The 17183-nt window shown below is 39.9% G+C and overlaps 1 protein-coding gene across 3 annotated transcripts in view; it reads right to left on the bottom strand.

The window, feature by feature from the left end:
- Positions 1-17183, bottom strand: part of ADHFE1 (alcohol dehydrogenase iron containing 1) — a 150617-nt gene that overhangs the window by 30298 nt on the left and 103136 nt on the right. For all 3 annotated transcript variants that reach the window (XM_053715088.1, XM_053715089.1, XM_053715090.1), the window contains exon 14: positions 5344-5501. In XM_053715088.1, the coding sequence (XP_053571063.1) occupies positions 5344-5501 (158 nt within the window). The remainder of the gene's footprint in view (positions 1-5343; positions 5502-17183) is intronic.

The following is a 17183-nucleotide window of genomic DNA, read 5'->3' as shown; positions in this document are numbered from 1 at the left end:
TAAATTTGTTTTTATTTTAGCTAGATAGTTATTAAATAGTTAATAACTATTTAATAACTATTGTACCTAGTTAAAATAAATACAAACTTGCCTGTAAAATAAAAATAAACCCTGAGATAGCTACAATGTAACTATTAGTTATATAGTAGCTATCTTAGGGTTTATTTTATAGGTAAGTATTTAGTTTTAAATAGGAATAATTTATTTAATTGTAGTTATTTTATTTAGATTTATTTAAATTATATTTAAGTTGGGGGGTTAGGGTTAGACTTAGGTTTAGGGGTTAATAACTTTATTATAGTGGCGGCGACATTGGTGCCAGCAGATTAGGGGTTAATACATTTAATATTGTTGCAGCGATGTTGGGGGGGGCAGATTAGGGGTTAATAAATAGTATGTAGGTGTCCGCAATGTAGGGGGCAGCAGATTAGGGGTTCATAGGGATAATGTAGGTGGCGGTGGTGTCCAGAGCGGCAGATTAGGGGTTAATAATATAATGCAGGTGGCAGCGATGTCGGGGGCGGCAGATTAGGGGTTAATAAGTGTAAGATTAGGGGTGTTTAGACTCGGGGTTCATGTTAGGGTGTTAGGTGTAAACATAAAATTCCTTTCCCCATAGGAATCAATGGGGCTGCGTTAGGAGCTGAACACTGCTTTTTTGCAGGTGTTAGGTTTTTTTCCAGCTGAATCTGCCCCATTGTTTCCTATGGGGAAATCATGCACAAGCACGTTTTACCTGCTTACCGCTACCGTAAGCAATGCTGGTATTGAGGTGAGATGTGGAGCTAAATTTTGCTCTACGCTCACCTTTTTGCGGCTAACGCCAGGTTTAAAAAAAACTGTAATACCAGCATTGTCTTAAGGGAGCGTTAAAAAAAAAGGCTTGTTAGCAACGCAAGCCTTACCGACAAAAACTTGTAATCTAGCAGTGTGGTATTTTTTTTTAAAATGGGCTTAAGTATATTTTTTTATAAAATCAGAAAGCTAGTTATTAGAAGCTAACATACATTAGCGCTGAGAGTTTATCACTAGACATCACAAGCTGATCTAAGCAGTGCACAGACCCATCCAGTCTGTTACTAAGACCTGCAATAAGCACTGCGCTGGCACACCCACCACAGCTGACAAGGGGAGGCAGAATTTCGGCACAAGGTCTTCTCCTCCAGCCTTACCTTATAAGCATATCCTCAGGCAAGTTTCTTACCAAGAATGCTTCCACTGCAAAAATGCTGGTGGCTCTAAATAAAGCAACGGTTTAAAGGAGCACTGCCTGTGAAGAGCGACCTTAATCAGCGTGCAGTGTCTTCTCTGTAAAAGCCTGCACTTTATCGCTCACTGTACTTTGTGCTGGCTTTTAGAGAAAGGATAGAGCAGATGTGCTGCCCCACCCCCCCAAATCTGATGCCCTAGACACCGGTCTTGTTGGCCTAGGCCATAATATGCCCCTGAACAGAACCCATTATTATGATAGCTTGGGCAAAAAGAGCAGTCATACTTGGCAAGTTTTGTTTTATATCAGGGATCCCATGTTTTATTTGAAGGTTGAACTTAATTAACATTTATCCTCTTTCCACCTCATCTACTTTGTCATAATGTTTATTTTCAACCATTTAAATTTCAGATAATTCTGTAATGTGGAATAAGCTACCTTGGAGTCAAAAAAGTACACTCTCAAAAATATGAAGGCACAAAATGTATTGGCTTTAGACCTACCAGAAAATATAGCTGAACTTGGAAAACTGTTAGCTGAGTCACTTTCCCCAGAAAATAATGGGAAACAGCAAAATGTACTGCAGAATAAATGTTATAGTTCCGACTGGGGTTATATTAAGCTCTTGACTAAACATTACTGGAAGCTGACGCATAAGTTTGTATGGATCGACAGGAACAGAGGAAGACAAGACAGGACAGACAATCTTGTAATCTGGAATAGGCCAGGACACCTATGTAAAAGTTAAACAAAAGTCTGGAGCAGTGAGTTCAGCAACATAAAAGCAGAACTGGATTTGTCAATCTCGTAATCTGGAGCAGACCACATAAGCAACTTTGAAAGATAGTGGGTCTTATAATTAAGAGCAGAACACATCAGTCACTTGAAAACAGGATGGATTTATCAGTGTCATAAACTGGAGCAGGTTAGATCAGCACCAAATTATGAACAGCACAGGTCAAATTCAAAGTCAGATGAACCAGGTCAGGAACTTGTAAACAAAACAGGATAGGCTCACAATTGGGCAGGCTGGGTTAGCAACTTGTAAACAGAATAGGACAGGGCTGAAATCAGACAGACTGGGTGGCCTATTCAGAACAGAATAGGGATGGACCAAGTTAACAACATGTAGACAGGACCTGAAATGCTTGAAGTCAGACTGGATCATTAACTTGGAGACAGGGAGACAGAATAGGACAGGTCCGTAGTCAGGTAGACCAGGTCAGCATCTAATAGACAGAATAGGACAGGCCCGTAATCAGGTAGGCCAGGTCAGCATCTAATAGACAGAAAAGGTCAGGCCTGTAGTCAGGTAGGCCAGGTCAGCAACTAATAGACAGAGTAGGTCAGGCCCCAAAGTCAGGTAGACCAGGTCAGCATCTAATAGATCGAATAGGTAAGGCTTGCCTGTTGAAAGAACAGGCTAGGCTCAGATGCTTTGCCATGTACAAGTTGCAGGAGCTAGTTACAGGTAAAAGGAGCCAGACACTAAACTGAGGTACAAAAATAGAGAGAAGAGTCTACATCTAATGCAAATGCAGCTGCCACTGGAAAAACCTAACAATAAACATGAATCAGAGTGTGACATCATGTTTGGCGTTACTGCTTATATTAATCAAGCACTTTAATCGCCCTTTGCAAGACATTGTAAATACAAACAGAATGGCATAGGGACACACAGTACAGCATTGCCCCAAATAAGCTGGAATGCATCCCACAGGATACAATACCTTGATGTTGAATGCATCTCACAGGATACAGTACCTTGATAATGAATGCATCCCATAGGATACAGTACCTTGATAATGAATGCATCCCATAGGATACAGTACCTTGATAATGAATGCATCCCATAGGATACAGTACCTTGATAATGAATGCATCCCACAGGATACAGTACCTTGATAATGAATGCATCCCACAGGATACAGTACCTTGATATTGAATGCATCCCACAGTATACAGTACCTTGATAATGAATGCATCCCACAGGATACAGTACCTTGATAATGAATGCATCCCACAGGATACAGTACCTTGATAATGAATGCATCCCACAGGATACAGTACCTTGATAATGAATGCATCCCACAGGATACAGTACCTTGATAATGAATGCATCCCACAGGATACAGTACCTTGATGTTGAATGCATCAGACAGGATACAGTACCTTGATAATGAATGCATCCCACAGGATACAGTACCTTGATAATGAATGCATCCCACAGGATACAGTACCTTGATAATGAATGCATCCCACAGGATACAGTACCTTGATAATGAATGCATCCCATAGGATACAGTACCTTGATGTTGAATGCATCAGACAGGATACAGTACCTTGATAATGAATGCATCCCACAGGATACAGTACCTTGATAATGAATGCATCCCACAGGATACAGTACCTTGATAATGAATGCATCCCACAGGATACAGTACCTTGATAATGAATGCATCCCATAGGATACAGTACCTTGATAATGAATGCATCCCACAGGATACAGTACCTTGATAATGAATGCATCCCACAGGATACAGTACCTTGATATTGAATGCATCCCACAGTATACAGTACCTTGATAATGAATGCATCCCACAGGATACAGTACCTTGATAATGAATGCATCCCACAGGATACAGTACCTTGATAATGAATGCATCCCACAGGATACAGTACCTTGATAATGAATACATCCCACAGGATACAGTACCTTGATAATGAATGCATCCCACAGGATACAGTACCTTGATAATGAATGCATCCCACAGGATACAGTACCTTGATAATGAATACATCCCACAGGATACAGTACCTTGATAATGAATGCATCAGACAGGATACAGTACCTTGATAATGAATGCATCCCACAGGATACAGTACCTTGATAATGAATGCATCCCACATGATACAGTACCTTGATAATGAATGCATCCCACAGGATACAGTACCTTGATAATGAATACATCCCACAGGATACAGTACCTTGATGTTGAATGCATCAGACAGGATACAGTACCTTGATAATGAATGCATCCCACAGGATACAGTACCTTGATAATGAATGCATCCCACAGGATGCAGTACCTTGATAATGAATGCATCCCACAGGATACAGTACCTTGATAATGAATGCATCCCATAGGATACAGTACCTTGATAATGAATGCATCCCACAGGATACAGTACCTTGATAATGAATGCATCCCACAGGATACAGTACCTTGATATTGAATGCATCCCACAGTATACAGTACCTTGATAATGAATGCATCCCACAGGATACAGTACCTTGATAATGAATGCATCCCACAGGATACAGTACCTTGATAATGAATACATCCCACAGGATACAGTACCTTGATAATGAATGCATCCCACAGGATACAGTACCTTGATAATGAATGCATCCCACAGGATACAGTACCTTGATAATGAATACATCCCACAGGATACAGTACCTTGATAATGAATGCATCCCACAGGATACAGTACCTTGATAATGAATGCATCCCACAGGATACAGTACCTTGATAATGAATGCATCCCACAGGATACAGTACCTTGATAATGAATGCATCCCACAGGATACAGTACCTTGATAATGAATGCATCCCACAGGATACAGTACCTTGATAATGAATGCATCCCACAGGATACAGTACCTTGATGTTACATATACCACATAGTGATTTCCTGATCACTACAAGAGTTCATTTATATCCATTTCTACCTCACAGGAGATATCATAAATATGTATACTGACATGAAAATATGGATAACAAAATAACACTTGTAAAATGTTTATTAAAAATATATTTGCTTGTAGTCATATCACAATGCTATATATATATATATATATATATATATATATATATATATATATATATATATATATATCTTCTATATTTTATTATACAGATTAGGAAGCAACTCTGTTTTAGTTTCTCTCTTGTTTCTCATTTTTCAGTGAATTACAAAGGCCTTCTTGACATCTACAGGCAGTTCCGTTTTCAAATTAAGACGTTGAGGCCAAAAAGGCATTAATGTTTAAAACAAGAACATGCAAAGAGTTAACCGTGTTAATGATTTAAATAAGTAAAAAAAAATAGTATCTCTTAGACTCTTACTTGAGGCAAAGTTCCTTTTACTAAGGCGGGAATATCTGCTGTAGTGTATCCAACCGCTGCTAAACCGTCATCAACATTCAGGTCATATAAGAATTTCCGTAAGGTTTCTGCCAATATAAGCCCAGCGTCTTTGATTTTGGCAGTCCGGATGTCAGCTCCTAAATTAAAACATAAAGCTTTAACTGTTGCCTTGAGAGGTGAGAAGGAAGCATGTTCAAATTTTAATATAGTCATAATACTTTCTGAATTCATTAATAGTTCATAACAGCAGCCTTTATTTTTCCTGAATTAAAATCTGAATCTTAACTTGCTAGATGATTTTTTTTTATTACTGTGATGAGTAAACTGTCATGAATATATCATACAGCATTACCATAAAAAATGCATGAAGAAGACTGCTTCCTTTTAGCAATCTGGGATATATTAACTTTCAGTAAAAGCATTTACCATATTACAGCAAACCCCAATCTTTAATAGGAACATCAAAGATTCTATGTTGGTGAACCTTTTTAAAATGTATTTGGAATTTTGAAGCAATATTGAGAATCTTCTGACACCTTGTGGCCAAGGAGTGTTATTGTGAGATGAGTCTAGCAGTACAAATTTGTCATAGGCACTCAAGTGGACATGAAACACCTCTTGCTTGTGTGTACATATTGTGCTTGTTCCACATTCCCTCGAGAGGTCTAAAGCCAATTCTATAAACTGCAAGAGCTGTAAATTAAATAGCTGGTTTAGGCAATTAGCAGTGTACTGAAAACTTGTTCCGATTTTTGGCTTTTTTAGGGAGCGTGGGAGAAATCACAATTTGTAAACAAAAGTAAGAGGTTTTAACCTTTAAAGGGAATCTAAACTTATTTTATTACTGATATGCATTAACTGCATTGGTCAAAGCAATTACAAGTTCTTAAAGGGACATGAAACCCAAACTTTTCATGATTTAGGTAGAAAATAACATTTTAAACAACTTTCCAGTTGACTTCATTTATCAAATTTGCTTCATTCTCCTGGTATCATTTGTTAAGGGAGCAACAATACACTACTGGTTTCTAATCAGCAGCTAGAACCTAGGCTCTTTGCTGCTCCTGAGCTTATGTAGATACACTTTTCAGCAAAGGATAACAAGAGAAGGAAGCAAATTAAACCCTTAATGACCACAGCACTTTTCAATTTTCTGTCCGTTTGGGACCAAGGCTATTTTTACATTTTTGCAGTGTTTGTGTTTAGCTGTAATTTTCCTCTTACTCATTTACTGTACCCACACATATTATAAACCGTTTTTCTCGCCATTAAATGGACTTTCTAAAGATATCATTATTTTCCTCATATCTTATAATTTACTATAAAATATGATGAAAAATGGAAAAAACACACTTTTTCTAACTTTGACCCCCAAAATCTGTTACACATCTACAACCACTAAAAAACACCCATGCTAAATAGTTTCTAACTTTTGTCCTGAATTTAGAAATACCCAATGTTTACATCTTCTTTGCTTTTTGCAAGTTATAGGGCCATAAATACAAGTAGCACTTTGCTATTTCCAAACCACTTTTTTTCAAATTTAGCGATAGTTACATTGGAACCCTGATATCTGTCAGGATACCCTGAATATCCCTTGACATGTATATATATATATTTTTAGAAGACAACCCAAAGTATTGATCTAGGCCCATTTTGGTATATTTCATGCCACCATTTCACCGCCAAATGGGATCAAATAAAAAAAAAATGTTCACTTTTTCACAAATTTTTTCACAAACTTTAGGTTTCTCACTGAAATTATTTACAAACAACTTGTGCAATTATGGCATAAATGGTTGTAAATGCTTCTCTGGGATAACCTTTGTTCATAAATAGCAGACATATATGGCTTTGGCGTTGCTTTTTGGTAATTAGAAGGCTGCTAAATGCCACTGCGCACCACACATGTATTATGCCCAGCAGTGAAGGGGTTAATTAAGGAGCATGTAGGGAGCTTGTAGCGTTAATTTTAGCTTTAGTGTAGTGTAGTAGACAACCCCAAGTATTGATCTAGGCCCATTTTGGTATATTTCATGCCACCATTTCACCGCCAAATGCGATCAAATAAAAAGAAATTGTTCACTTTTTCACAAACCAGGTTTCTCACTGAAATTATTTACAATAATGGCACAAATGGCTGTTTTCTGGGATCCTTTTGTTGAGAAATAGTAGACATATATGGCTTTGGCGTTGCTTTTTGGTAATTAGAAGGCCGCTAAATGCCGCTGCGAATCACACATGTATTATGGCTAGCAGTGAAGGGGTTAATTAGGTAGCTTGTAGGGAGCTTCCAGGGTTAATTTTAGCTTTAGTGTAGAGATCAGCCTCCCACCTGACACATTACACCCCCTGAGCCCTCCCAAACAGCTATCTTCCCTCCCCACCCCACAATTGTCCCCGCCATGTTAAGTACTGGCAGAAAGTCTGCCAGTACTAACATAAAAGCTATCTTTGATTTTTTTTAATTAAGCATATTTACATATGCTGCTCTGTAGGATCCCCCCTTAGCCCTCAACCTCCCTGACCCCCCCTCCCAAACAGCTCTCTAATCCTCCCCCTCTAACTTATTGGTAGCCATCTTGGGTACTGGCAGCTGTCTGCCAGTACCCAGTTTACAATAAAATATTTTTTTTTCTATTTTTTCTGTAGTGTAGCTTGCCCCCCCCAAAGACCAACCCCCCACCCCCTCCCAGATCCCTTAGATCGTTTTAATATTATTTTTATAGCCCCCTCTCTGCCACTTTTTTTTCAATATTTTTCTGCAGTGTAGCGGTTCCCACCCGCTCCCTACCCGTTCACGCGCGTCCGTGCGCGCCCCCGGCGATCCCACTCACTATCCTGCCCCCATCCACATCACACGGCCCATCGATGGCCGCCCACCCGCCTCCCAGACTGGCTCCCACCAACGATACCGGCCATCGATGTCTGGTGCAGAGAGGGCCACAGAGTGGCTCTCTCTGCATCGGATGGCCAAGAAGGGTTATTGCTAGGGTTGCACCGATACCATTTTTTTAAGACCGAGTACAAGTACCGATACTTGTTTTCAAATACTCGCCGATACCAATTACCGATACTTTTTTTTTTTAATGTCATGTGACAGTTAACCAAGCACAATACAGACTAATTATTTAAGATTCCTTCTTTATAATTATGAAGGACTGTAACTTAAGACATTATGAAATAATAAAACAGTTTTATTTGTCATAAAGTTCACAGAACATGTTTATAAATAAAAATATTACAATAAAATATATTAATAACAACCAACAAATAAACAAATATAAAATCACAACCAACCAAAAGTACAATACAGTAAAAAATAGAACAGTGCACTGTTTAATCATGGGGAACAACACTATGGGCTAAATTACATTTGACTGGTAAGCTTTACCAATGCTCTCATTACATGTCCTTCTCCATTAAAGTCTATGGAGTTGGAAATGTGAACAAAGCATTGATAAAGCTTACCAATCAAATGTAATCTAAATCTAGTCCTATAATTGCAGGATGAGTGTTCATTGGAATTAAATTGTTTTGAAAATCATTGTGCAAGATGAGAACTAGCAGTAAAAAGGCAATTTAGCAATTAGAATAATTTTTCAAAAGTTAGTGGCAAGTTCTTTTTAAGGAACAGAACAGAAGCCTCTCTGCATCTTCAGCTATAAGTCTGTTTTTGCTATCAGTAAGGAGGTTTGACTCTAAGTTGAACAGTCTTTCACTTTCCACACTACTGCATGGGGCAGAAAGATATTTTTGGACCATTTTAGCCAGAGCTGGAAATCTCAGTTTATTAACTGACCAGTACTTCAGGGGTTTGTCTGAACAAGGTACAGGGATCTCTCCTACAATAATACAAAAAACAGCAATTTGTATTGGCAGAACAGTAGTAAACAATTTTTAGTTTAGTCTCCACTTCAGCTTAAAATGAAATGGGAACATGCAGTTTGAAAAAACGCCACAAGATAGCATATGGTTAGGAAGTGGAGGTATCGGTTTAAGTATCGGTGCATTTGCATGAGTACAAGTACTCATGCAAATACTTGGTATCGGTACTGATACCAATACTAGTATCGGTATTGGTGCAACCCTAGTTATTGCAGGATGCCTCGATATCGAGGCATCACTGCAATAACCGGAAAGCGTCTGGAAGCGATCAGGATCGCTTCCACCGCTTTCCAAGACCAAGGACGTACGCCATACATCCTCAGGTGTTAACTGTCTTTTTTTGAGGACGTACGTCCTTGGTCCTTAAGGGGTTAAATAATAGAAGTAAATTGGAAAGTTGATTAAAACTATATGTTCTATTTAAACCATTAATGTCTAATGATCACTTTACTGTCCCTTTAACTTTAGGTTTTCCAAAACAGTTTGTAAATTATGTAGGAGCGATAGAAAATTCTCCCTTCATGTAGGATCTCTGGATGTTCCAAACCTTCCAGACTGCCCAGCTTTGAAAATCCAGAGAACCTGCACTAAGGGAGAATTCTCTTTCTTTCCAACATGGTTGATTTTAGGTGAGATCGTTCTGTATATGGCTTGTGCCTTGACACATGTTATACTATGTCTATGAAGTATGTCTATGAAGTAGCGGTACAAGAACTCGCCAGATTTTATCCTTGAGAGCCGGTTCATTGTTATATTCCATCTGACACTTGAAGCATCCAGGTTATGCCTTATTGATTACAAACAGACGGTTCTTTATATATCATTTGCTGCTTCTATTGCTTGGTGACTTACAATACATATGTTATGCAGCTTTGATTGAATGAATGCTACCTGCTTGCACTCTGCCTCTCGCTTTTGAATTGCATTCTTTGCATGGCTTTGCTAATCTGTCGAAAGCTAGAAAATTGGCAATGTATCTTTCTTATATTCAGATGGACATACATTCATAGTGCTGCTGACTTGTTGGTAGGGATGGGCGAATGAGTTTATATTCCAATTCGAATGTTAGAACGAATGTTATTGTAGAAATTCTATTTACATAAATGAATGTTAAGAACGAATATTCTTAAAAATGATTCTATAATTGAATGATATTTAGTTTTCGAATGTCACTTTTGATTTCTAATGTTCATAATTAGATCGAATGTCCACATTCAAAATTTCGAATGTAACTTTCGATTTAACAAATACTCGGCTAGATTTAGAGTTTTGTCGGTAAGGACCCGCGTAGCTAACGCTGGCTTTTTTCTGGCCGCACCTTTAAAATAACTCTGGTATTGAGAGTCCATATAATGTCAGCGTTAGGCTCCAAAAAAGGAGCGTAGAGCATATTTAACGCAACTGCAACTCTCGATACCAGAGTTGCTTACGGACGCGGCCAGCCTCAAAAACGTGCTCGTGCACGATTCCCCCATAGGAAACAATGGGGCTGTGAGCTGAAAAAAAACCTAACACCTGCAAAAAAGCTGCGTTCAGCTCCTAACGCAGCCCCATTGTTTGCTATGGGGAAACACTTCCTACGTCTGCACCTAACACTCTAACATGTACCCCGAGTCTAAACACCCCTAACCATACACTTATTAACCCCTATTCTGCCGCCCCCGCTATCGCTGACCCCTGTATATTATTTTTAACCCCTAATCTGCCGCTCCGTAAACCGCCGCTACTTACATTATCCCTATGTACCCCTAATCTGCTGCTCCTAACACCGCCGACCCCTATATTAGATTTATTAACCCCTAATCTGCCCCCCACAACGTTGCCTCCACCTGCCTACACTTATTAACCCCTAATCTGCCGAGCGGACCTGAGCGCTACTATAATAAAGTTATTAACCCCTAATCCGCCTCACTAACCCTATAATAAATAGTATTAACCCCTAATCTGCCCTCCCTAACATCGCCGACACCTAACTTCAATTATTAACCCCTAATCTGCCGACTGGAGCTCACCGCTATTCTAATAAATGTATTAACCCCTAAAGCTAAGTCTAACCCTAACACTAACACCCCCCTAAGTTAAATATAATTTTTATCTAACAAAATTAATTAACTCTTATTAAATAAATTATTCCTATTTAAAGATAAAAACTTACCTGTAAAATAAATCCTAATATAGCTACAATATAAATTATAATTATATTATAGCTATTTTAGGATTAATATTTATTTTACAGGTAACTTTGTATTTATTTTAACCAGGTACAATAGCTATTAAATAGTTAAGAACTATTTAATAGCTAAAATAGTTAAAATAATTACAAATTTACCTGTAAAATAAATCCTAACCTAAGTTACAATTAAACCTAACACTACACTATCAATAAATTAATTAAATAAAATACCTATAATTATCTACAATTAAACCTAACACTACACTATCAATAAATAAATTAAATACAATTCCTACAAATAAATACAATGAAATAAACTAACTAAAGTACAAAAAAATAAAAAAGAACTAAGTTACAAAAAATAAAAAAATATTTACAAACATTAGAAATATATTACAACAATTTTAAACTAATTACACCTACTCTAAGCCCCCTAATAAAATAACAAAGCCCCCCAAAATAAAAAAATGCCCTACCCTATTCTAAATTACTAAAGTTCAAAGCTCTTTTACCTTACCAGCCCTGAACAGGGCCCTTTGCGGGGCATGCCCCAAGAAGTTCAGCTCTTTTGCCTGTAAAAAAAAAACATACAATACCCCCCCCCCAACATTACAACCCACCACCCACATACCCCTAATCTAACCCAAACCCCCCTTAAATAAACCTAACACTAAGCCCCTGAAGATCTCCCTACCTTGAGTCGTCTTCACCCAGCCGAGCCAAATTCTTCATCCAAGCGGAGCAAGAAGAGGTCCTCCATCCGGTAGAAGTCTTCATCCAAGCGGAGCAGAAGAGGTCTTCCATCCGATTGAAGTCTTCATCCAAGAGGCATCTTCTATCGTCATCCATCCGGAGCGGAGCGGCAGCATCCTGAAGACCTCCGACGCGAAACATCCATCCTGGCCGACGACTGAACGACGAATGACGGTTCCTTTAAATTACGTCATCCAAGATGGCGTCCCTCGAATTCCGATTGGCTGATAGGATTCTATCAGCCAATCGGAATTAAGGTAGGAAAAATCTGATTGGCTGATTGAATCAGCCAATCAGATTGAGCTCGCATTCTATTGGCTGATCGGAACAGCCAATAGAATGCGAGCTCAATCTGATTGGCTGATTGGATCAGCCAATCGGATTGAACTTGATTCTGATTGGCTGATTCCATCAGCATATCAGAATATTCCTACCTTAATTCCGATTGGCTGATAGAATCCTATCAGCCAATCGGAATTCGAGGGACACCATCTTGGATGACGTCATTTAAAGGAACTGTCATTCGTCGTTCAGTCGTCGGCCAGGATGGATGTTCCGCGTCGGAGGTCTTCAGGATGCTGCCCCTCCACTCCGGATGGATGACGATAGAAGATGCCTCTTGGATGAAGACTTCAATTGGATGGAAGACCTCTTCTTCCCCGCTTGGATGAAGACTTCTACCGGATGGAGGACCTCTTCTTGCTCCGCTTGGATGAAGAATTTGGCTTGGCTGGGTGAAGACGACTCAAGTTAGGGAGATCTTCAGGGGCTTAGTGTTAGGTTTATTTAAGGGGGTTTGGGTTAGATTAGGGGTATGTGGGTGGTGGGTTGTAATGTTGGGGGGGGGGGTTATTGTATTTTTTTTTTTACAGGCAAAAGAGCTGAACTTCTTGGGGCATGCCCCGCAAAGGGCCCTGTTCAGGGCTGGTAAGGTAAAAGAGCTTTGAACTTTAGTAATTTAGAATAGGGTAGGGCATTTTTTTATTTTGGGGGGCTTTGTTATTTTATTAGGGGGCTTAGAGTAGGTGTAATTAGTTTAAAATTGTTGTAATATATTTCTAATGTTTGTAAATATTTTTTTATTTTTTTGTAACTTAGTTCTTTTTTATTTTTTGTGCTTTAGTTAGTTTATTTCATTGTATTTATTTGTAGGAATTGTATTTAATTTATTTATTGATAGTGTAGTGTTAGGTTTAATTGTAGATAATTATAGGTATTTTATTTAATTAATTTATTGATAGTGAAGTGTTAGGTTTAATTGTAACTTAGGTTAGGATTTATTTTACAGGTAAATTTGTAATTATTTTAACTATTTTAGCTATTAAATAGTTCTTAACTATTTAATAGCTATTGTACCTGGTTAAAATAAATACAAAGTTACCTGTAAAATAAATATTAATCCTAAAATAGCTATAATATAAAATATAATTTATATTGTAGCTATATTAGGATTTATTTTACAGGTAAGTATTTATCTTTAAATAGGAATAATTTATTTAATAAGAGTTAATTAATTTCGTTAGATAAAAATTATATTTAACTTACGGGGGTGTTAGTGTTAGGGTTAGACTTAGCTTTAGGGGTTCATACATTTATTAGAATAGCGGTGAGCTCCAGTCGGCAGATTAGGGGTTAATTATTGAAGTTAGGTTTCGGCGATGTTAGGGAGGGCAGATTAGGGGTTAATACTATTTATTATAGGGTTAGTGAGGCGGATTAGGGGTTAATAACTTTATTATAGTAGCGCTCAGGTCCGCTTGGCAGATTAGGGGTTAATAATTGTAGGCAGGTGGAGGCGACGTTGAGGGGGGCAGATTAGGGGTTAATAAATATTATATGGGGTCGGCGATGTTAGGGGCAGCAGATTAGGGGTACATAGCTATAATGTAGGTGGCGGCTCTTTGCGGTCGTCAGATTAGGGGTTAATTATTGTAGGTAGGTGGCGGCGACGTTGTGGGGGGCAGGTTAGGGGTTAATAAATATAATATAGGGGTCGGCGGTGTTAGGGGCAGCAGATTAGGGGTACATAAGGATAACGTAGGTGGCGGTCGGCAGATTAGGGGTTAAAAAAATGTAATCGAGTGGCGGCGATGTGGGGGGACCTCGGTTTAGGGGTACATAGGTAGTTTATGGGTGTTAGTGTACTTTAGAGTACAGTAGTTAAGAGCTTTATGAACCGGCGTTAGCCCAGAAAGCTCTTAACTACTGACTTTTTTCTGCGGCTGGAGTTTTGTCGTTAGAATTCTAACGCTCACTTCAGACACGACTCTAAATACCGGAGTTAGAAAAATCCCATTGAAAAGATAGGATACGCAATTGACGTAAGGGGATCTGCGGTATGGAAAAGTCGCGGCTGAAAAGTGAGCGTTAGACCCTTTTTTGACTGACTCCAAATACCGGAGGTAGCCTAATACCAGCGTTAGGAGCCTCTAACGCTGGTTTTCACGGCTACCGCCAAACTCCAAATCTAGGCCACTATTAATAGTTCATGTGGTAGGGAATTTAGTAAATTGATACATAATATATACAAATATATAAATTTGAATGTTCTATTTCAAATATTGCATAATTAGAATATTACATTTAAAGAAAGCATTAGAAATACTATTACAAATGTTAGAATGTCGTACAAACATTAGAAATTCGAAACTAACAAACTAATGTGTTAAAATTAGTTTCATTTTTTGAATGTTGCGAAACATTCGCCCATCCCTACTTGTGGGTACCTAGTTGCTGACAAACAAACAGGGGAGAAAATTGCCTATAAGCTTATTCATTGCTTGCTTGCACATTTTTGCTTACATTTCCTGATTTCTACAGCTGTAAGGATTCCCCTATGTTGTGGACTAACGTTCTATCCTTTGTTTTTAACTGGACTGGGGACGCCCCAGTGATTTTAAGAGATGCATATTTGAATTTTTGATGTTTTACACACTTGAATACATTTTGCATTGATTAGCATCAATTTCATATTGATTATTATCATGTTATGTTAAATTGCTTAACTTTTTTGCTTCTTTCATAGAGTGCGGGGACATTGTGTTTTTTTGTGTTATATTTTACTAGTCCTAAAGCAAGTGTACACGGGCCATTTTTTGCAGTACAGCTGTCCCACCCCTTGCTCTCTCTCTCTGTCCCCTCTCTTTTGTGCTCTCTCTCTCTGTCCCCTCTCTTTTGTGCTCTCTTTCTGTCCCCCTCTCTTTTATGCTCTCTCTCCCCCCTCTCTTTTGTGCTCTCTCTGTCCCCCCACTCTTTTGTGCTCTCTCTTTCTCACCCCTCTCTTTTGTGCTCTCTCTCCCTTCTCTTTTGTGCTCTTTCTCTCTGTCCCCCACTCTTTTGTGCTCTCTCTCCCCCCTCTCTTTTGTGCTCTCTCTCTCCCCCCTCTCTTTTGTGCTCTCTCTCTCCCCCCTCTCTTTTGTGCTCTCTCTCTCTCCCTCTCCTCCCTCTCTTTTGTGCTCTCTCTCCCCACTCTCTTTTGTGCCCTCTTCCCCCTCCCTTTTGTGCTCTTTCTGCCCCCTCTCTTTTGTGCCCTCTACCCTCCTCTCTTTTGTGCTCTTTCTCCCCCCTCTTTTACGTTCTTTCTGCCCCCTCTCTTTTGTGCTATTTCTGCCCCCCTCTCTTTTGTGCTCTCTCTCTCTGTCCCCCTCTCTTTTGTGCTTTCTGTATCTCCCCCTCTCTTTTGTGCTCTCCCCCCTCTCTTTTGTGCTCTCTCTCTCTCCCCCCTCTCTTTTGTGCTCTCTCTCCCCCTCTCTTTTGTGCTCTCTCTCCTCCCTCTCTTTTGTGCGCTCTCTCCCCCTCTCTTTAGTGCTCTCTCCCCCTCTCTCTTTTGTGCTCCCCCCTCTCTTTTATGCTCTCTCTCCCCCCTCTCTTTTGTGCTCTTTCTGTCCCCACTCTTTTGTGGTTTCTCTCCCCCCTCTTTTTATGCTCTTTCAGCCTCCTCTCTTTTGTGCTCTTTCTGCCCTCTCTCTTTTGTGCTCTTTCTGCCCCCTCTCTTTTGTGCTCTTTCTGCCCCCTCGTTTTTGTGCTCTCTCTCCTCCCTCTCTTTTATGTTCTTTCTGCCCCCTCTCTTTTGTGCTATTTCTGTCCCCTCTCTTTTGTGCTCTTTCTGCCCCCTCTCTTTTTTGCTCTCTCTCTGTCCCCCTCACTTTTGTGCTCTCTCTCTGTCCCCCTCTCTTTTGTGCTCTCTCTCCTCCCTCTCTTTTGTGCGCTCTCTCCCCCTCTCTTTTGTGCTCCCCCTCTCTTTTGTGCTCTCCTCCCCCTCTCTTTTGTGCTCTTTCTGTCCCCACTCTCTTTTGTGGTTTCTCTCCCCCCTCTCTTTTATGCTCTTTCAGCCCCCTCTCTTTTGTGCTCTTTCTGCCCTCTCTCTTTTGTGCTCTTTCTGCCCCCTCTCTTTTGTGCTCTCTCTCTGGCCCCCCTCTCTTTTGTGCTCTCTCTTTGGCCCCCCTCTCTTTTGTGCTCTCTCTTTGGCCCCCCTCTCTTTTGTGCTCTCTGTCTCCCCCTCTTTTGTGCTCTCTGTCTCCCCCTCTCTTTTGTGCTCTCTCTCCCCCCCTCTCTTTTGTGCTCTCTCTCCCCCCTCTCTTTTGTGCTCTTCCCCCTCTCTTTTATGCTCTCTGTCCCCCTCTTTTACGCTCTCTCTCCCCCCTCTCTTTTGTGATCTCTCTCCCCCTCTCTTTTGTGCTCTCTCTCTGTCCCCCCTCTCTTTTGTGCTCTCTCTGTCCCCCCACTCTTTTGTGCTCTCTCTGTCCCCCCACTCTTTTGTGCTCTCTCTTTCTCACCCCTCTCTTTTGTGCTCTCTCTCCCTTCTCTTTTGTGCTCTTCCCCCTCTCTTTTGTGCTCTCTCTCTGTCCCCCTCTCTTTTATGCTCTCTCTCCCCCCTCTCTTTTGTGCTCTCTCTCTGCCCCCCCCTCTCTTTTGTGCTCTCTCTCTCACCCCTCTCTTTTGTGCTCTCTCCCTTCTCTTTTGTGCTCTTTCTCTCTGTCCCCCACTCTTTTGTGCTCTCTCTCCC

The sequence above is a fragment of the Bombina bombina genome, chromosome 5 (assembly GCF_027579735.1).
Source record: "Bombina bombina isolate aBomBom1 chromosome 5, aBomBom1.pri, whole genome shotgun sequence".
Classification (NCBI taxonomy): Eukaryota; Metazoa; Chordata; class Amphibia; order Anura; family Bombinatoridae; genus Bombina; species Bombina bombina.
Note: the sequence above shows the minus strand (reverse complement) of the source record. Positions and strands in the feature narration are given on the sequence as shown.